Source organism: Ovis aries, chromosome 1, assembly GCF_016772045.2.
Source record: "Ovis aries strain OAR_USU_Benz2616 breed Rambouillet chromosome 1, ARS-UI_Ramb_v3.0, whole genome shotgun sequence".
Classification (NCBI taxonomy): domain Eukaryota; kingdom Metazoa; phylum Chordata; class Mammalia; order Artiodactyla; family Bovidae; genus Ovis; species Ovis aries.
Genome location: NC_056054.1, coordinates 104,505,449 through 104,526,617, shown reverse-complemented (window position 1 = coordinate 104,526,617; position 21,169 = coordinate 104,505,449). Strand labels below are relative to the sequence as shown.

The following is a 21,169-nucleotide window of genomic DNA, read 5'->3' as shown; positions in this document are numbered from 1 at the left end:
CCTTCCTCAAAGCAGATCGGGAACAAATATTTATAGCAAGGAAAATAAGCTGAACAGTTGTGCAAAAACTCATTCCTTAGGAAAATGAATTTTATAAACTGAAAGTTCTTTATTTGCCTTGCCCTGTGGCTTGCAGGTTCTCAGTTCCTTGACCAGGGACTGAACCCAGGTGCTCAGCAGTCAAAGAGCAGAGTCTTAACCACCGGACTGCCAGAGAATTCCTTATAAATTTCAAGTTTTAAACATACACATATACTGATTTATAATTTTTGCAGAAAATATGTACAAATAAGTTCAAACATGTACAAGTAAGTTTCAGTTCAAATGCCAAGACTATCATGTTTACCATCCTGGATACCAGGATTCCAAATATCAAATCACGATGCCCCTGTGTGCTCAGTTCAGTTTAGTTGTGTCCAACTCTTTGCGACTCCATGAATCGCAGCACGCCAGGCCTCCCTGTCCATCACCAACTCCCAGAGTTCACCTAAACTCATGTCCATCAAGTCCGTGATGCCATTCAGCCATCTCATCCTCTGTTGTCCCCTTCTCCTCCTGGCCCCCAATCCCTCCCAGCATCAGAGTCTTTTCCAATGAGTCAACTCTTCCCATGAGGTGGCCAAAGTATTGGAGTTTCAGCTTCAGCATCAGTCCTTCCAAAGAACATCCAGGACTGATCTCCTTCAGAATGGACCGGTTGGATCTCCTCACAGTCCAAGGGGCTCTCAAGAATCTTCTCCAACACCACAGTTCAAAAGCATCAATTCTTCGGCGCTCAGCTTTCTTCACAGTCCAACTCTCACATCCATACATGACCACTGGAAAAACTATAGCCTTGACTAGACAGACCTTGGTTGGCAAAGTAATGTCTCTGCTTTTGAATATGCTATCTAGGTTGGTCGTAACTTTCCTTCTAAGGAGTAACTGTCTTTTAATTTCATGGCTGCAGTCACCATCTGCAGTGATTTTGGAGCCCCCCAAAATACAGCCTGACACTGTTTCCCCATCTATTTTCCATGAAGTGATGGGACCAGATGCCATGATCTTCGTTTTCTGAATGTTGAGCTTTAAGCCAACTTTTTCCCTCTCCTCTTTCATTTTCATCAAAAGGCTTTTTAGTTCTTCTTCACTTTCTGCCATAAGGGTGGTGTCATCTGCATATCTGAGGTTAATTTATATTTCTCCCAGCAATCTTGATTCCAGCTTGTTCTTCTTCCAGACCAGCTTCTTCTCATGATGTACTCTGCATATAAGTTAAATAAGCAGGGTGACAATACAAAGCCTTGACATACTCCTTTCCCTATTTGGAACCAGTCTGTTGTTCCATGTCCAGTTCTAACTGTTGCTTCCTGACCTGCATACAGATTTCTCAAGAGGCAGGTCAGGTGGTCTGGTATTCCCATCTCTCTCAGGATTTTCCACAGTTTATTGTGATCCACACAAAGGCTTTGGCATAGTCAATAAAGCATAGATAGATGTTTTTCTAGAACTCTCTTACTTTTTCCATGATCCAGAGGATGTTGGCAATTTGACTTCTGGCTCCTCTGCCTTTTCTAAAACCAGCTTGAACATCAGGGAGTTCACGGTTCACGTATCGCTGAAGTCTGGCTTGGAAAATTTTGAGCATTACTTTACTAGCGTGTGAGATGAGTGCAATTGTGCGGTAGTTTGAACATTCTTTGGCATTGCCTTTCTTTGGGACTGGAATGAAACCTCACCTTTTCCAGTCCTGTGGCCACTGCTGAGTTTTCCAAATGTGCTGGCATATTGAGTGCAGCACTTTCACAGCAGCATCTTTCAGGATTTGAAATAGCTCAACTGGAATTCCATCACCTCCACTAGCTTTGTTCGTAGTGATGCTTTCTAAGGCCCACTTGACTTCACATTCCAGGATGTCTGGCTCTAGGTGAGTGATCACATCATCCTGATTATCTTGGTCGTGAAGATCTTTTTGGTACAGTTCTTCCATGTATTCTTGCCACCTCTTCTTAATATCTTCTGCTTCTGTTAGGTCCATACCATTTCTGTCCTTTATCGAGCCCATCTTTGCATGAAATGTTCCCTTGGTATCTCTAATTTTCTTGAAGAGATCTCTAGTCTTTCCCATTCTGTTGTTTTCCTCTATTTCTTTGCATTGATCGCTGAGGAAGGTCTGCTCGTTAACAGCTATCAAATAACTTTAAAAATATGGAACAGTAATATGAAATTACTATTAACTTTCTCAGGGCTAACAATAATTTTGTCATATAAAACAGTATCCTTTTAGGAAAACATGCTGAAGAATTTAGGAAATCAAAGTACTCTGATGTCTACAATTTATTTCCAAATAATCCAAAGTGTTCGCCAGTGATGAGTGGACATACAACATGTGCTATAAACGCACAACACAATATACTCAGTCTTCCGAAGGACTGAAATTCTGACCCAAGTCACAATACAGATAAACCTTAAAAATATTTTGCTAAATTAAACACAAAAGGACAAATATTTGGTTCCACTTTTATGAGGTACCAAGAATAGGCAATACCTTATATGAGATACCACAAACAGAAGATTTTACCCAAGCTGGGAGCGGGGCATGGAGAGTTAATTGTTTTATGGATACAGTTTCTAACTGGGAAATGAAAAAGTTCTGGAAAGGGTAGTGGGAATGGTTGCCCAGGGCCTCCCAGGCGGCTCAGTGGCGAAGAGTCCACCTGCCCAGCAGCAGACACAGTTTGGATCCTTAGATCAGGAAGAACCCCTGGAGGAGGTCAAGGCAGCTCACTGCAGTATTCTTGCCTGGGAAATCCCACGGACAGAGGCGGCTGGCAGGCTACGGTCCATGGGGTTGCAAAAGAGTCAGACACGACTTGGTGACTATACAACAAGAATGGCTGTCCAGCACCATGAATGTCCTTAGTGACAAAGAATTGTTTACTTAAAATGGTTAAATTGGTCAATTTCCTCTAGCGTATTTTACCACAATTTAAACATTTTTAAGTTCAAAACAAGTAAATTTAAAACTACACTAAAAGATGCCACAGAGCAACTAAGCCAACACACTGCAGCTACTGAAGCCTGTGTGCCTAGAGCCTGTGCTCTGCAACAAGAGAAGCCGCCGCAATGAGAAGCCCGTGCACCGAAAGAGCTGTCCCCGCTTGCCCCACCTAGAGAAACACCCTCAAGTAGCACTGAAGACCCAGCATGACCAAATAAATAACTATACTAAAGGAACTTCCCTGGTGGTCCAGTGGTTAACAATTCGCCTTAAAATACAGGGGACACAGGTTCAGTCCCTGGTCAGGAAACTAAGATCTTGCAGGCCACACAGCTTGGCCAAAAAAAATATTAAGCATCCACCTAGGACCTAGCAATAGCGTGTTTGTTGCCTATTCTTCCAACCCACCCTGATTCCACATTAAGTTGTAGGTCACTTTATGCTCATAGTAGCTTTGATTCATAAATTATAGTAACCTCATACCTAAACCTGCCATCAGGAACTCTGGAAATGAGATTCAAAACAGTTAGTCCTTAAGAGTTTGTGCTAATCTGTATCAAAACCTGGAAGGTTTCAGAAACCGGTCACCTTTTGGCTTCTCTATGGTTATTTATCAACTGCTGGCACCAGATGGGTTCTACACATAAAAAGAATTACTATGCTTTGCCCAAAGGCACTGCCAGTTTTCTGATATGATCTCATCCACCCAAATACATGCAACATTCCTGGCAACTGACTGATTCCCATTGGTTTCACTAGTTGCTGGTTTATTTGGGGCAAAAACCTACATTCTCTAGCTTATTTTTTTAATACTGTGGAAGGTCAGACTTCTAGTACTAGAAGGTGAAACAAAATGTGATGTGCAAAAGAAAATTTTTTCACACTTTTTTTCTGCCGCACTACGAAGTATGCAGGACCTTATCCCCCGACTAGGGATCAAACCCACGGCCAGCACATTGGGAGCTTGGGAGTCTTAACCACTGATCTTCCAGCGACATCTCAAAAAAAAAAAAAAAAAAAAACACACACTTTTACAAAGCATAGGTAGTCCCACTTCCATCTCCATCCTACTCCCTGAAAAATCTTGAGGCAATTACTCCAGAGTAAACTCAAAATGAACCAAAACTGCTATCTGAGTATTCAAGTAGTAATTTTCAAACAAAAGCAGTTGTAAAACCTAACCTAGGACCACACTTATGAAGAAAAAAATCTACAAATCTAAACTCAATGACTAAAAACAGTTTTCACTATTATTTCCCACTGTCTCAAAGAAACTGACAAACCTCCAACATTCAGCTAAAGTAACACTGTAACATCAATCAGTTAATCTATGGATGAAATCTGGTTATCAACCGCAACCAAAAATCTCGAGTAAGATCAAGTAAGTGAAAATGACTTCAAATGATACACTGCTCATTCAAAAAACTAATAATAAAGATCTCTACTCAACACTGCAGAACATCCCAAAGATTATTTAGTAAGGCACCATCCTATTCTTAAAGGACATAATCTGATACAATAGTAAGACAGTAACAAAACACAGCATTCTCATTAAGTGGAAAAGAAAGGGAAGGAAAGGAAGAAGTGAAATCAACTCTAAATTCCAGGGCGAGAGTTCCTCCAATATCCCCTACCATCTCCAGGAACAGTCAACAAGCTGTAAAGTTTCTCAGGCTTCCCTGGTCACCCAGTGGTTAGGAACCCGTATGTCAATGCAGGGGACAAGAGTTGGATCCCTGGTCTGGAAAGATCCCAAATGCATCGGAGCAATTAAGCCCTCGAGCCACAACTACAGAGCCCAAACGCTGCAACTACTAAAGCCTGTGTGCCTAGAGCCTGTGCTCTGCAACAAGAGAAGCCACCACAGTGAGAAGCCTGCACACGTCAATGAAGAACAGCCCCTCACTGCAACTAGAGAAAGGCTGAGAAACAGTAACAAAGACCCAGTGCAGCCAAAAATTCATGAACAAAATAAATTATTTTTTAAAAAGGTTTCTTTCTCTGCTACTTCAACAAAAATAAGTTCACATGATAAAAAGATATTGTGGAAAAAAAAGGTATTGTGAAATGTAAAGCCAATATTGGTGGGACTGTTCTGAAATCAGAATCCAGTAAAGGCCATGGCTTTGTTCAACAGCAATAAATCTTCTATTAGTAACTAAGGCTATTTAGCAGCAACTCTTCACTCAGACTAACCAAGTCTTGAAAGTAGTCATTAGCCTAGAATCAACAATTATTCCAGGCCAACCAGAAGAAACTGATTTTATCTGTTTCTTCTATTTATTGCACATAAATTTTAAGTGTTTGCAACCTCCAGCAAATATAAATACAGTTCCTTGCTTTATTTGGAGAATAAGAGTGTATGCTTTAAGTTGGCCCCACTTGCTATTTTTGGAATTTACTAGCCTCTCAACCAGGGACCCACTTTTAGAATACTTTATTAGCACTCTACCGTATCTGGGTTTCCTTCCAGCAGTACATTGATGGCTCTGTTGACATCTCCATTGCAGTCATGCAAAGCAATGACACATTCATCCTGGTTCTTGCCTGTGATATCAATCAACTGAAAGAAAAAAGATCAACAACCATTATGAACAAGCTTGCACTCTCCCAAAAAGGAAAATAGATGAAGGAAAGGGAGAAGACACAGCTGAGTTTGAAAGAATAAGGTTTAAAAAAGCAAAACATGCAGAATTTTGACATTCTAGCTCCAAAAGCAAAATACTAACATCTGTGATTAAGGATGGGGCAAAATATTTATAAAACAATCGAACAATAAAGTATCTAATAGAGAATCAAATGCAGAAACACACAGGCTTCAGTATACCATGACTCTCCATATTTCCTAGATAACACAAATGCTCAATGTTGCTGTACAACAGTACTAACAAAGTCATTCAATAAAGAGGTTGAAATTAAGATAAAATCTCTTTGAACAAGTATCTGTCAAAAGGGGCACAGTAAATCAGACAATAAAAGCACTCATGTATTGGCTTAACCTATCATATTTCAGGTCAAAATTCTTTTAATACCTAAAGTGCAAAGTATCCTGGTAGGCATCAATCCTATTAACTGCGCTTTAATCTTCATGTTTTTTCCCACAACTTATGACAAATCAAAAATACACTCACTTGTTTCACCTTTTCCTCAAAGTCAGCATCATTATGGTCCGAAATCATCTGTGCAAGTCGAATTTGTTCTGCAGTGGCCTAAAAAAGCAAGATCAAGAGACAATAGTTTAGAGAAATGAGAGGGACCAACACAGTCAACTGGGCTTCCCAAGTGGCTCAGTGGCAAAGAATCCACCTGCCAAGTAGGAGATGCGGGTTCGATTCCTGAGTTGGGAAGATCCCCTGGAGAAGGAAATGGCAACCCAGGCAGCGGGCTACAGTCCATGGGGTTGCAAACGAGTCTGACACAACTTAGCAACTGAACAGCAATCAATATTCTTCATCTCCCACCCCAATTTCCTTCTCCCTGTTACACATGACCAAGTAATAAAACATTTCCACCACTTCACTTCAGTTGCTCAGTCATGTCTGACTCTTTGCGACCCCATGGACTATATAGCTGCTAGGCTCTTTCCACCACGTAAGACGCTTAAATGAGCAAAATAACAACACAGAGTTAAGCTGTCATTATTTCACACTATCTTCTTCAAAAAAGCATGGAGCTTTTCTCTTACGTTCACAGTTAAACAGACTCATTTTGGGATCAAACACCACTTTGAAACATCTGTGCCTTAATTCAATTTCATGTATTTGCAAAATCATGTGAAAACCCTGCTCCTGTTTCTGCAATGATCACTGTCACTCCCTTATTCCCTAGGGATGAGAATAGCATAAGGTTTAGTCAGAGGATACACTGAGCATATCCTCTAAGTATCCAATGTATGCTTGTAAGATGTCAGAAATTTTAGCCCCAGCTGAGATAAATACTAGAATTCTGCTAGAAATTCACCTGTAAAGAGAATTAAAAGAGAAATGAATAAGAGAAAAGTTCTAATCTGACATATTTATCTGACCATAACCAAATATAACTGACTCATTCATATTAGGTGCCGACAAATACCAAACTGGTTGTTAAAAAAATATATCTAAATTCAACTTAAAAAAAAAAAACAACCTCATAAACCTCAGTGCCCAGGTTAATTTACTCTTTAAAACTGAGCAGGCAGGGGAGGTGGGAGGGGGGTTCAGGATTGGGAACACGTGTACACCCGTGCCAGATTCATGTTGATGTGTGGCAAAACCAATATAATATTGTAAAGTAAAATAATAATAATAATAAAAATAATATATAAAAGAAAATCTTGAAATAAAAAAAAAACTGGGCAATACCCTATAGAGTGTCTCATTTGTTAATCTTAAAGGAACACAGTAAAGACGCTAACTCCTCATGGGAAAGGAAAAATCAGATTAGGCCTCAATGAGACAAGAGAGGAAAATAAAAGACAAGTTAGGGAAAACAAGAGCAAAGGAAAGGAAAAGGTGGCAAGACAAAGACTGGCTAAAGAGATGTCAAAGTGGAAATTCTAGGAAATAAGAAATATATTGCTGCAACAACCCAGATGAATAAAGGAAACTATCTTAGAGATACAAAGCACAGGACCCATTCTTTCCAAGCCTCATAATGCAGTAAATTAACAATAAAAATAAGCACATTGCATCACAGTGTGTCATTAACAGTTATTAGGCCCCAAGTGAAACGAGGAAAGGATAAGAAAATAAGAATAAAGAACCCAAACTAATAACCCAAAGCATAGAACTTTGCAAGGCTACCCCATGGATCCATATCCTTCGGGTTCTTTACCTGGGGCCGCTGCTTGTGCTGTGTCTGGTTTTGGTTTTGAGGTGGTTCCCAGTTTCCCCGGGCTCGGTTAGTGCCCACCGACGTCATCATTTACAGTATATACAAATAACAGTATTTACAAGGTAGAATACTGAAAGAGTTAAAAAAAAAAAAAGGAAGGAAAAAAAAGTTTAGATGTTAAATGCAGGTAAAATGTTTTCAACCTTTTTCATCAGCACTTTCACGACTATCATTTCTTCAAAGAAACCAACATGCACCTGTTCTTGAGACATTTATAGTCTGATGAATTCTTTAGGGTACTAATCCATTTTTGCAGAACAATAAATGTATAAAACGTGTTAAGTGATGGTTTGCTTATTTTAAAGTTATGGGCACAATCTGGTTAGTGTACCTTATAAGCAGGCTTTGTTAAGTTTTGCTATCTTAATAGTTAGCAAAACAATGTTAATAATCAAGTCGTCCCATAAGTGAAAATATCCAAAGTCCCTCTGACAGAAGGAAAGATAATCAGCAAAGCCTGGAAACAAAAGCTTTCCAGGAAGGGGATTAGCCTATACTTCAAATAAAAACAATTTAAAATGCTGTACTCAACCTACCTTTGAAAACAGCTTTACCTGCCTTACAACCTTTTAAACGTAAGCTGCATGTGTCCTCCATCATTTGGGAAAGGACAAGCTCAAGTCTAGCTTTTCTCCCTCAAGTTTCTGTCCCTCAGTATGGTGCAGGGGCTCCCACAACTTTCCACAAGGCATGTATTAGCCCCAGTGACTGCTCAGAATCTCAGTTCCTTGGATAATAATTCCAGCACCCTGCTTTTGTGGCTGCTTATGTTGGTTTCCTAAGTCCGAAGTTCCAAGAAACCAGAATGGCAATTACCCTCCACCACTCACCTTAATATACAGAGAATCCCAAATTTGTCCCAAATCAAAATTATTTGGCACAAAGTTTTATTTGGAAGAAAGTCCTTCTGGGAAATCATTTTAAACTTGAGACATTATTGCCAGCAAGATGACTTTGTTGAGTCTTTAAAGAGACAAGGAACACACAGGGCCTTCCCAAAACCAGATCAGTTTATGTTACAACACTTCTAACAAGCAAAGATTCTAAATGCAATCTCAGTTGCTGTATTTAGCAAACAAAGAAAACATTCATATTATGGAGTGCTCAAAAGGAGGTTACTCTGCATGTTTTATTCCATTCCAAAGAGGACAAGTTTTTACTTTTCTGCTCTACATTATTTATTTTTCATTAATAAAACTTCACATAGGGTAATTCTAGGCTGCCCAGAAGACACTGCCGGATTTGAGAGACAGGTAGGTTGGGTTTCTAAGGAAATATGCAAGCATGAACTACTGAGAGTGAATTTCACCTATTTCTTGGGTCACAAAGTAAGCTAACTTCCCTGTGGATAAATCCTTCACCCAATTGGGTCAATGTGTCACATAGGTCTTTATTGTTTGATGCAGTTATTAAGAATTAAGAGTTCTACATTCCCTATCACCAAGAAAGATTTTTAAGGAAACTTTGGGGCTAATTTTTAACCATTACCTCTTCTCCCTACACATGTGCACAAAAAGGCCTGTAAATTTGTCTAGATAGTACAGGATTATTTGATATACAGAAAGAAGTCCATTTTCCCAGGCTGCCATTATTGTCAAGTTTCAAAACTTAACTTACAAAAAATCAAGTGTTGTTCAACCAAGTACCTAGATTCAAATAAAACAGAAAAAAAAGAAAAAGAAAATACCTAGAGGAAAACTATTAGGCATTATTGTAATTGGCTCAAAGATGAAGATTCTAACCATGGGAGTAGCCTCTCCTAGAACTTAAAAAATATAGATTGTGTTCTACTCCACGTGTGTTTCCATTTGTGAGCAGGAGTTGTTAAGCAGAATTTCATGACTACCTGTAAAGACAATTGCATGTACAGTACCTGTCAGCGTAAATACATTAGTCATTTCAAAACCCACATTAATTACTTAGGAAAAGCAGGGGGAACCTCCTGATCATTCTATTAACTTCCATTTCTCTCTTATAAGTGCTTTGAAATGTGTGACTAACAAAATTTTACCACCTATGTAGTAGCAACACTGAGCAACAGGTCAAAAATAAGTGATCTGAGTGGATCACTGGAGGGCACAGAATTAGTAGCCTTTTAGTAGTAAAGAGACACATACCCAAAGTTATCACAGTAGAGGTGAGGAATCTTGTTAAGTACTCTTTCATATAGCATAAAAATATTTAATGAAAGTAGGTGAGAAGTATTGGAGACAAGGGAATAGTGCAGGAACAAATACAGGTTTCAACACAGGAGTGCCCTTGACCATTTTTTGAAAACCAGCTACTTAAAAAAATAGCCAGAGAAATTTTACAGAAAAAAATAAATAACAAGTATTTATTGAGTATCTACTATGTGTCCAGTATTTTAGTAAATACAAAAGCAATATGACTTGGTTGCTGCCCTCAGGGAGCTTACAATCTAATTTGAGAAACAATTCAGAAACTCTGAAGCTGGACAGGGATGGGTAAGGCTTGCTACTTCTAAAAGAGCAATTAATTCCCCTAGATGCTCTGTGGAAATTATCCCTGCAAGTCCTTCCCCATCAACTTGAACCTAATTTAAAAAAGAGTACTTCCCAGTTAGGACACATTTTGGCAAGAAGGGGCTTTAAAAATCATAATCAAAACAGTACATTTTAAGGTCTTTCATCATCAGTTTTCATGCCAGCAACACTTTCCGACTTCCCGTTCACAACGGAAATAATCACCGGGAGAGCCTAATCTTTTTAAGGACAATGGCTGCAGGATCTCAAAAGCAGTTTTATCAACCCATACACGGCCAAAACGTTTTAGTTCTCCAGGAATTCGGGTTGTCAATGACCCTCATCACATCCCAGCAAGTCACATCAGATATCCATCCCCAAAGCAGAAGGTGGGCGGTGGAAGTGAATGGGGAGGAGACAAAAAACAAAACAAAACACGATTTCACCATCTAATAATCAGGGACAGTCAAAGGCAAAAAGGATAACAATAACACCAACAAAAAAGGCCTGTTACTGTGGTGTTTTTCTTTCACAATATCCTACACCAGAGATGGCTACATTTCAAGAACAGTGGAAAAGGAGCAACCTATTTGTGACATCAGTTTGCAAAGCAATTTAAGGACTGCCCACAAGGTGAAGGGTCTGAAGAAATTTGGGATTCCTGTTCCATTATGAGAAGAGTGATCAAAACCCCACTGCTCTAGTGACGTCCCTTAGGCGTAATATACCCTATGGGGGCCTCCCATGCCCAGCTTCCCAGATAACATAATTGTTTGGGGTACCCAAAACAACAGTATGGACAACAGGAAGCTAAAGACAGCAGCAAAAAAATATATTCCAAGAGCTGGGGCGGTGAGAAAGAAAGAAGGGTAATAAGAGGAGCTGACAAAGAGGCTGGAAACGGAGAGGGGACGCAAGCCCACGCGTGGAGGATGGGAGGCTCACCCCGCTCAGCACCACATCGGGAGCTCACAGGGCCAATCGCCTCCTTACCTCCCACCCGGAACAAATTAATCCTCCGCACTCCAAACTGAGGGCCACATGGGGGAGTTTGGGGCAGCTCCACCCCATCGTCTTCCCTCCCCCCCTCCCCGCCACCCCTAAACCAGGCCGGATCCGGATCAGAGGGGGCCCGCAGAGGGTTGGAAAGGGAGGAGGCCTTCTCCTCTTCTCCACAGGAACCGGCCAGCGTAAAGAGAGGGCCCTACCTCAGGCGGGGCCCAGGCCTCGCTCACTCGCGCTCTTTCTCGCTCTCCCCCGTCTCAGGCTCTAGCCGCATGGCCCCCCCCGCCGCCGACTGCCCCAAGCCCCGCCCCGGCCACGCTCCCAAATCGAGGCCCCGGCTCTGGCGCGGCCCACTAGGCCGCGAACCCAACCATAAACAAAACCTCCAGCGGCCGACTCGAGGGGGGGGCGCCAGGGCTCGTACGACTAGGTGGGGGGTGTACAGTGGGGAACACGGTGCGGGGGGGCCTACCGAGGGAGGGGTATACGGCGGGGGTAAGGGAGAAAGGAGGGAGGGTAAAAGGGGGAACGCGGATTTAAAGGGGCCGCGGACAATACCCGGCCCCGCCGCGCTGCCGCTGCCGCCGCCGCCGCCGCCAACGCCGCTGCGCTCCCAACTTTACCTCAGTCTCCTCCACACTGACACCCCGGGCCGCGCCGCCCCTGTCACGTGATATAAGGTTCCCTCCTCCCCCCTCCCCTTTTCCCTCTCGCGCTCGCTCTCGCGCCTTCTCCCTCCCACTTGCCTTCCTGCGTCCCCCAGCACGTGACGCGAAAAGGGACGCGCACGTAAGCGTGCGCGTGCCGCCTCGCCACGAGACACCTCATTCCGGCTGCGCGCGTGTGCCCCGCCTCCTCCGCGGCGGCCCCGCCTCCGCCACGTGACGAGCAGAGGGCTTCTGCTTCCTCTTACTGGCGTAGTTCCGCGTCTCAGCACTCGCCGGTCCCGGTTGTCTTTGCGTGCCTGAGTCACGTGCTTGGGGGAAGCGGGAAGGCAGCGTTCTTCTTTCCTAGCCCCCCCCATCCGCCATGTTTTCAGGCCCGGTCAGCCTTGGTCTGTCCCCGTAAGGAAATGGCCGGGGAGTTTCAGGAAACCCAGGCGCCGTTGCCTCAGCGGAACCCGGGCTGACGAGGCAGGGCAGCGGGTTAAACCGGAGCAGTTCCGCGCGGGGTGGGGAGGCCATGGCGTCCGGCAGTAACTGGCTGTCTGGCGTGAATGTCGTGCTGGTGATGGCCTACGGGAGCCTGGTGAGGAGATTCCCCCACCCCATTCCTGCAGTCGCGTCTGACCCAGTAGAGACCCTCCTCTTGAGCAGTCCCCCGTGTCCTCATTCTCCACCCACTCACCTGCACTTTTTTCTGGCTTTGACTCCTATCCCAGGAGTACCTGGGAGCGTAAGTCACCGACTCGCACCGCCCCGCCCCCAGCTGAGAACCCTCCCTCTAAACCCTGGGACGCAGACCCCCCACGCATATCCGCCACAGGTTCACCCGTACCCACCGTATCGGTAGTGGCCTTGCTTTGCCCCAACTTATATCCCAAAGCACCCCTGAGAACCCCAATTGATATTTGAATTGAAGGCATGCCTTTTATTTGTTTAATTTTTTAATTCAAGGTTCTCTGCCTTTTGGACAGGTGTTTGTACTGCTATTTATTTTTGTGAAGAGGCAAATCATGCGCTTTGCAATGAAATCCCGAAGGGGACCTCATGTCCCTGTGGGACACAATGCCCCCAAGGTAGGTCCTTAAAACGTGAGATAGGCGTGGTTCTCCAGATCTATTAGGGCTCAGAATGAGATTTCCTTTGCCTTCCGGGAGAAGGCAGTGGCACCCCACTCCAGTACTCTTGCCTGGAAAATCCCATGGACAGAGGAGCCTGGTAGGCTGCAGTCCATGGGGTCGCTAAGGGTCGGACACGACTGAGCGACTTCACTTTCACTTTTCACTTTCATGCATTGGAGAAGGAAATGGCAACCCACTCCAGTGTTCTTGCCTGGAGAATCCCAGGGACGGGGGAGCCTGGTGGGCTGCTGTCTATGGGGCCGCACAGAGTCGGACACGACTGAAGCGACTTAGCAGTTTGCCTTTCGAAATAACTCAATTCCCGTATTCTTTGTCCAGTTACCCACGTGCTTGCTTTAGTACACTGAGCGATAAAGGTCATCTTGAGTCCTGCTTACCTGCTCACTGCTGTGGCACAGCTAGTAACTTATCCAAGAACTTCAGTTTCTGCATCTGCAGAATGAAGGACTTAAATTAAAATTCCAAACTTTCTGTGGTAAGATATTTCCCTGTTAAACTTAAGCTACCCAGTGTTTTCTGTTTGAGGATTTTGTTTTGTTTTTGATTTGGGATGGAGTTAGAGTGATTAGAATTAGCCCCACATCAGTGAGGAGGCAAACTTTGCAAAACTTTAGATTTATGAAGTGAAGTCACTCACTCATGTCTGACTCTTTGCGACCCTATGGACTGTAGCTGGCCAGGCTCCTCTGTCCATAGGATTTTCCAGGCAAGAATACTGGAGTGGATTGCCATTTCCTTCTCCAGGAGATCTTCCTGACCCAGGAATCGAACCCAGATATCCTGCGTTGCAGGCAGACTCTTTACTGTCTGAGCCACCAGCGAATCCATTTAGATTTATGAGGGCAGCACAAATCATCTAGTTCCATCATTCGTGTTACAAACTGAAACCTGAGAAAAGGAAGCAACTTACTGAGGACGTACAGGAAGTGAATAACCAAGTAGTCTCTCTCTACTGTCTCCTGAAGATAACTGCCTTCCTTTCCTCACTTTAAATAATCTACTGAAATTTTATTTATATCCCAGTCCTCCCTGAGTTCCATACTTGTGTATCCAGATGCCTACCTAACATTTCCAGTTAGATGTCTGATAGGCATCTCAAACCCAACATGTCAAAATCAGAACTCTTAATACCCTCCTGCCACCTCCACCCTGCTGCTGCTCTCTTCCGCTTCTGGGTAAAAGGTGCCTGCTGCCCCTACCAACCTCCTTTTGTATGGCTCTCCATTGATCACTGGGATCCAGCTGTGCTGATTGAGTTTCTTATCTTTATGTGTGCTGTCGCTGGGGCAGAATGATCAACCTCTGGTTTTCATGTAGCTAGTTCATTTGATCTTTAGAGCTTACCTCAAGTACTATTTCCTAGAAAGAGGAATGCTTATGACTCATTATAAACTAGGTCTTTTTTTTTTTTGAGATAGCATTTTACTACAAATTGTCTTTTATGTGTATTTGTTTAATGCCCGTCTCTTCCCTAAGCTCTAATAACGTAGGCACCATGCTAGTTTTGTTCACTGCTATAGAGCCACGGCCTACGTATAGTAGATAGTTAATAATTCATCGTTGAGTGAAAAGCAGGTTAGTGGGAGGGATAGAGCTGGTATACAATTATGTCAACTCCTAGATCAGTGTTCTTTCATTAAATAGTGTTGTAACTCTCTTCTCATTTTTCTGTGATGATATATTTCATGGAAAGCCTCAAAGATGTGGCCTGAAACCTCAGCAGTGCTTCCAGACTCTCTCAGTTCTCCAAATGCCAACTGCCTCCCATAAGAAGGACACAGGGTTAGTTTACACTATATCATGAGTCAGTCAAAACTTGGACTATTTAGAAACACCCCATCACTGCCGGCAACCATAGACTAGATGAGATTAAGATTCCTTTTGCTCTAAATCATTCTGTCTAAATTCTTCCCGTTGCTGGTGAAAGTGTAAATTAGTAAAACTGCTTTGGAAAATACTGGGGTATTGTCTAGTAAGATTGCAAACGTACCTAATCCACAGCCCAGCGACTCCATTCCTACCATACAGAAATTAATTTTTGCATGTGTACCAGAAGACATGTACAAGAATAAAGCATTGTAATTTTTTTTAAATATGGTACGATAAATTTCCACTTGAAAACATATTTGTGTTCTGGAACAGTATGATAAATGAAAAGAAACTGAAGATAAGAATGTGAACACAAATGAATCCCCAAAATCTTTTTGAATGGAAACAATAAATTACAAACATGAATGTATCTCAAAAACATGCTGAGTGAAAAAAATGCCAGAAAGCCATTCACAAAAGAGTACATACCATATGATTCCATTCCATTTGTAGAGAATTTTAAAACAGATAAAACATCAGTGTTCCCTGGGTCATGGAGGAGAGTTTAACTGCAGAGGAGGATGAAAAACATTTTGGGATGATGGAAATGTTCTGTATCTTGATTGGAATGGTAGTTGAATGAAAGTATTCATTTGTCAAGATTCATCAACACGTAAAATGGATGTATTTTATTGCATTTGAATTAAACCTCAATAAAGTTTACTTAAAATTTTAAAAGATTGCAGAGAAATTCAAAATATTTTTCGATTTGTATGAAGTTCAAAGCCAGGCAAAGCTAAACATCTTCAGGGTAACATGATAAAACAGCAAAGAAAAATAAAACTTGAGAAATTTAGGTTGGAGGTTGCATTTGACCAGGGGTGGACACAAGGCTTTGAAGTCATTGGTCATGTCCCAGTTCTTAAAGTGAGTAGTGCATTCAGGTGTTCATATTAATGAATTTTATAATTATTTAAGGTGTACATATATGTGAAATGTATTCTATGTATGACATACTTCATAATGGAAGTTTCTAAACAGTTACAAGAGAATACTTCTTGGGACTCTGGCAGCCCTCTTAAGTTAGAAAATGAATATGAAACTGTTAACAGTGGTGTGTGTGTGTGTGTGTATATATATATATTTTTTTCTTTTTTTGTAATTTGACTGCAGCAAATTTTGCTGTACCATGTGGGATCTAGTTCCCTGACCAGAAATCAAACCTGGGCCCCCTGGATTGGGAGCTTGGAGTTTTAGCTACAGGACCACCAGGGAAGTCCCTAGTTTCTTTTTGAATTACCTACTTAAAATATTAAATATGCTCTTAGAAGAAAACCTCTAGAAATCCTGTGGTCCACCAGGTAGAGATAGTTCCCAAACTTCTAAACCGCATACAGATCTCCTTATAGGGTTTTAGAATAGATTATGACTTACAGTTGATGTCCATTTTTTCCCAGCTCAGGAAAAAACAGTGAACCAAGACTCTTCTAAATCCAATTGAGGGGACCTCCCTGGCAGTCCAGTGGTTAAGACTACACTTCCACTGCAGGGGATGTGGGTTCAGTCCCTGATGGGGAATCTAAAAGCCTTCATGCAGCTCCCCGGTGCAGAAAAAAAAAATTTTCAGAAAGTCAGAAATAATAAAACTTGAAGGAATTCTAGCAGATTAAAAGATCTAGCTTAGAGATACGGGGGTTCTTAGCAAGTCCAGTCCCATTCTCTCTTAAATTATTTCTTAAATTCTTGAGTCTTAACCTGGTGCCTTCATTAGCCAAATGAGCATTTTCTTTGCTTCTGTTGTCTTAGTTGTTCCCCACTTTGCCCCATTTCCAGATTGATGGGAAGCAAAGTACAGGCTAAATGGCCGTGTATTCTTTTCTCCGCATGAACAGGACTTAAAAGAGGAGATTGATATCCGACTGTCCAAGGTTCAGGATATCAAGTATGAACCTCAGCTTCTCGCAGATGATGATGCAAGGCTGCTACAGCTGGAAACCCAGGGAAATCAAAGTATGTAGCATGTTCTTGGACAGTACTTCATGAGGGGTCTCACAAATTCTGAAGTCCTTTTCTCAGTTGTAAACAGCTGCTGTCAAATTCAACAACTATGGTTCCTTGTTACTGGGCATATGTTAGATTGGGAAGCACTAAGCTTGCTGGAGTTTGGAGACTCTTTTGAGGGTTATTCCTGACACCAGTCTCTTTCTCAACAGATTGCTACAACTACCTATACAGGATGAAAGCTCTGGATGCTATCCGTGCCTCTGGTAAGGGCTGCTCAGCAGCTGTTCTGTATTCTGAGAGCTCACCCAGGAAAGAGAGGGAGGAACCTAATTTATGTTAGAATTTGTCCTTTCTACACCTACCCAACTGGTAGGAGTTTGCTAATTTTGAGAGTACTGGGTTACTGTTTTGCCTTAAGGAAATGATGTAGGTAAGTTATTTTTCTCCAGAGAGTCTGGATTTGTTTTGTTCTTTCTATACCTTTAGTTGTGAGAAGGCAATGGCACCCCACTCCAGTACTCTTGCCTGGAAAACCCCATGGACGAAGGAGCCTGGTAGGCTGCAGTCCATGGGGTCGCTAAGTCGGACACGACTGAGCGACTTCACTTTCACTTTTCACTTTCATGCATTGGAGAAGGAAATGGCAACCCACTCCAGTGTTCTTGCCTGGAGAATCCCAGGGACGGGGGAGCCTGGTGGGCTGCCATCTGTGGGGTCGCACAGAGTCGGACACGACTGAAGCAACTTAGCAGCAGCAGCATACCTTTAGTTTCATGAACTAGTGGTAATTTGCTTGTTTTTCCACAGGAGACAGGCAACATCTGCTTTTTCACCAAGCCTACATAGATGGTTCTTGATTTTTTTTTCCATTTGACCATTGTCAAAAATGCTCTTGAATTTTTTTTCCATTTTTTTCATATGACTGTTGTCGGAAATGCTCTATCTCTACCAAAACATAGTTTATATCTTAAACCATGGGTAGGTAGGAGGGTAAATAGGAAAATGACACTGTTATATACCATTGGTATAATTTAACAGTTACATTGCCACCACTGTATGACCACTCAGACGTAGCTCTAGATCTCTAGCCTTCTTAATTCTCTTAAAATTTTCCCCCAACTCACTCATTGTACCTGTTTCTAAGTTTGGGAAATTAATTAGGAAGACTAAACAAACAGGAAAGGGGATATCATTGTTCTGTTATCTCCACAGAGATCCCATTTCATGCTGAAGGCCGGCATCCCCATTCCTTAATGGGCAAGAATTTCCGCTCCTACCTGCTAGATCTTCGAAACACTAGTACTCCTTTCAAGGGTGTGCGCAAGGCCCTCATTGATACCCTGCTGGATGGCTATGAGACAGCCCGCTATGGGACAGGGGTAAGCCACAGTGAATGGCCACTTTTTCCTTCAGGAAACTAAAGGGATGCCCCAGACTGAGAGATCCTCATTCTTTCTTCCTCTTTCTTCAGGTCTTTGGCCTGAGTGAGTACCTGCACTATCAGGAGGCCCTGAGTGAGCTGGCCACAGCGTGAGTTTGGAGGGGAACATGTCAAAGGAAGCTGGTTAGAGAATACAGTAGTCCTGGGTTGTTTTCACAGTTAGATTACTTTCAAAAGCACTGTGAACAAAATCAGGTCCTAGAGCTGTTTCTTTCTTATGGTGGAAAGTAGATGCAAGCTAGTAAGAGAAGTTTTTCCTACTTTTTTGTATCTCTTTTCTTATTTTGATTTTTTTGTCCAACTCAGTAAAATGTCAGAATTGGTGTAATCTGTTATACCAGTAAAAGGAATAAAATAGTTTTTCAGCAAACAAAAATGTCTTCCTTTGTATCTTGGTCTGATAAAAGTAAGAATTAATTGTCAGCCAACTTTATTACCACTTAAAGTATTAATAACCCTGACTGAAACAAAAGGTATCACTAAAGAGCTAGCTGTGTTTTATAGAAGAGACTTCATGACTTTTTGCTGGGAACATTTTAAATACCTGCTAACAGAGCTTCAATATGTTGTTTATGCATGTATGTAAACATTAGAGTAAAGGGGGAAAGCCAATCTGGAATAAAGAGTTACTTACCAGCCACGAAAATAATACATCTGCTTTCTGCTGTGTTGATTATGACTCTTTCTCAAAAGATGAGGGGCATGTCTGTCCTGTTTTCTGTATATCCTTATATGTTCTAAAGACAAAGGTCCTATAAAAACTACTTAGGAAACTAATGAAAACCCTTGGAAAGGGTGGAAAAGGCCTGTTCAAGTTCAGTTTCTTTGAAAGTAAAATACTGTATGACTCCACTTATGTGAGGTACCTAGAGTGGTCATATTCGTAGAGACAGAAAGCAGAATGGTGGTTGGTAGTGGCTGGAGGGAAGGAGGAATAGGGAGTTGTTTAATAGGCAGAGAGTTTGTTTTCCAAGATGAAAAGAATTCTGGACATTGGTTGCACAACAGTGTGAATGTACCTAATACTACTGAACTGTAAACATATAAGAATTGTTAAGATGGTAAATTTTATGTGTATTTTACCACATTTTAAAAAGTTTAGTCTCTTGGATCTCAGTTTCTAGAAAGTTGCAATAGGTATATTGAAGAGTATAGGCTCTAAAATCTGACAAACTTAGATTTTAATCCCAGCTCTCTGTCACTTACTAGCTTTGTGACCTCAGGCACCTTCCTTGATGGACCCTCAGTTTCCTAATCTGCAAAAGGGGTGATACCACCATAAAGGGATAATGGGATGTGAGTAAATTACATGTTGGTAAAAGAACCAGATTTAGTGTCCTAACTTATGATAATTCAGTAGTTAATTTCAATATTATTTTTTGGAGGTCAGTTGTTTCAAAGGACTCTTTGGACTGGGAGTATATTAGTGGCATGCACACATTAGGTGAATCAGAATTAAAAGTTTTCTTTAAGCACAGTGGAATGAACACAAGGTTGAGTCAGAGGCAGGGACTCAGTGGTAAGCTACCACATGGGATTTTAGTAACTAGTTTGTAAGATAGGACAGAGACGATTTGTGGCTACAGTTGCATGTATAGGATATGGAAGCTTTGAATTGTTTTCTTCCATTAGTCCTCTGTCTGTCCATGACCAGCCCTCTTTGTGTTCTTCAGGGTCAAAGCACGAAGTGGGAGCTCTCAGCGACAACACCAGTCAGCAGCCAAAGACCTAACCCAGTCTCCTGAAGTCTCCCCAACAACCATCCAGGTGACATACCTCCCCTCCAGTCAGAAGAGTAAACGTGCCAAGCACTTCCTCGAATTGAAGAGCTTTAAGGACAACTATAACACACTGGAGAGTACTCTGTGATGGAGCTGAAGGCCTCTCACTGTTGAAGGAGCCACACAGACTGCAGTGTGCTTGCCGGGTGGCCTCACTCAGGTCGTCTGGGTCAGCCCAGCTCTGGATCAGCTGAAGCCCTGGTTGTGTTCAGAGCTCTTAAGATTTCATTCCTAGAGGATCATTCTCCCACCCGTTCTTATGGCCAGTTTCAGAACATCAGTTAAGACTTTATTTTCCCTTGGTATCACTTTTCTCTGGAGTTGAATTAGATGTTTTTCTCAATATTTCTGTCAAAGCTTCCTTAAAAATCCTCACTTGGTTTTTTGATCATGGTTCATCTGTCATTTTCCAGACTATAAATTATCCCAAGGGTGACCAGGCTTAGTGTCTTGTCTTCTGTACACAGCTGAATGGGAGCCTTTTGGTTTGAAACATCTAAGAGTTGATTGGTGGAAATGGTATACAGAATGCTGGGGAAATTGGTGGAGCCCATGAGTGCTACCGAGAACAACTTACTCTGGTGCTCCACTTAAACCAGGATGTTAACGGAAACATTAACACAACTTCTCTAACATGCGAGGATCTGCCTTCCACTTTCATTGTATACTGTCATGAGTAAATTGAAAAAGGAATGTTTTAACATCTGATATAATCCCATCACTCCTTATTTGTGGGATACTGTGAAGGAATAGACCAATATCTTGATCTGACTTTATAAACCATTTAGTGAACAATTAAAAAATAAAGTATATGATTCATTCCTCTCCAGTTGTCTTTTAATAAAACAGGCATGTGAGGAGGACTTTGGTGGTCCAGTGGCTAAGACTTCATGCTCCTAAGGCAGTGAGTACTGGTTCCACCCCTAGTTGGGGAAATAGAGTTCAGTCAAAAGTTCGATCAAAGATCCCACATTCTGCAACTAAGACCCG

General features: G+C 42.1%; 2 protein-coding genes across 54 annotated transcripts in view; one reads left to right on the top strand and one right to left on the bottom strand.

Annotated features, from left to right (window-relative positions):
• UBAP2L (ubiquitin associated protein 2 like) overlaps positions 1-12,017 on the bottom strand; it is a 44,021-nt gene extending 32,004 nt beyond the window's left edge. For 29 of the 50 annotated variants that reach the window (XM_042254583.2, XM_060414408.1, XM_060414412.1 and 26 more), the window contains exons 1-4: positions 11,899-12,017; positions 7,793-7,922; positions 6,112-6,189; positions 5,433-5,543 (exon numbers count right to left, since the gene is read on the bottom strand). In XM_042254583.2, coding sequence (XP_042110517.1) covers positions 5,433-5,543; positions 6,112-6,189; positions 7,793-7,882 — 279 coding nt within the window. In that variant the 5' untranslated portion in view covers positions 7,883-7,922; positions 11,899-12,017. The remainder of the gene's footprint in view (positions 1-5,432; positions 5,544-6,111; positions 6,190-7,792; positions 7,923-11,898) is intronic. The other 21 variants (XM_060414332.1, XM_012182307.5, XM_060414358.1 and 18 more) reach the window with 1 other exon arrangement.
• A 352-nt stretch (positions 12,018-12,369) lies between these two features.
• C1H1orf43 (chromosome 1 C1orf43 homolog) lies at positions 12,370-21,004 on the top strand. 4 transcript variants are annotated; one of them, XM_012182428.4, is made up of 8 exons: positions 12,370-12,588; positions 12,977-13,078; positions 16,846-16,963; positions 17,167-17,220; positions 18,170-18,336; positions 18,429-18,487; positions 19,608-19,694; positions 20,072-20,186. In XM_012182428.4, exons 1-7 carry the CDS (start codon positions 12,523-12,525, stop codon positions 19,651-19,653), a joined length of 612 nt encoding a protein of 203 aa, XP_012037818.2. In that variant the 5' UTR covers positions 12,370-12,522; the 3' UTR covers positions 19,654-19,694; positions 20,072-20,186. The 4 variants fall into 4 exon arrangements, with proteins under 4 accessions (XP_012037818.2, XP_004002601.2, XP_012037825.2 ...); XM_004002552.5 differs by lacking the exon at positions 19,608-19,694 and having other exon boundaries at positions 20,072-21,004; XM_012182435.4 differs by lacking the exon at positions 19,608-19,694 and having other exon boundaries at positions 18,429-18,521; positions 20,072-20,184.
• The last annotated feature ends 165 nt before the right edge of the window (positions 21,005-21,169 follow it).

Bases quoted from the DNA above. Each gene is read 5' to 3' on its own strand.
- C1H1orf43 (XM_004002552.5), top strand. From the start codon at position 12,523: ATGGCGTCCGGCAGTAACTGGCTGTCTGGCGTGAATGTCGTGCTGGTG. The intron at 12,589-12,976 runs GTGAGGAGATTC...CCTTTTGGACAG, and splicing joins TGATGGCCTACGGGAGCCTG to GTGTTTGTACTGCTATTTAT. The intron at 13,079-16,845 runs GTAGGTCCTTAA...CCGCATGAACAG, and splicing joins TGGGACACAATGCCCCCAAG to GACTTAAAAGAGGAGATTGA.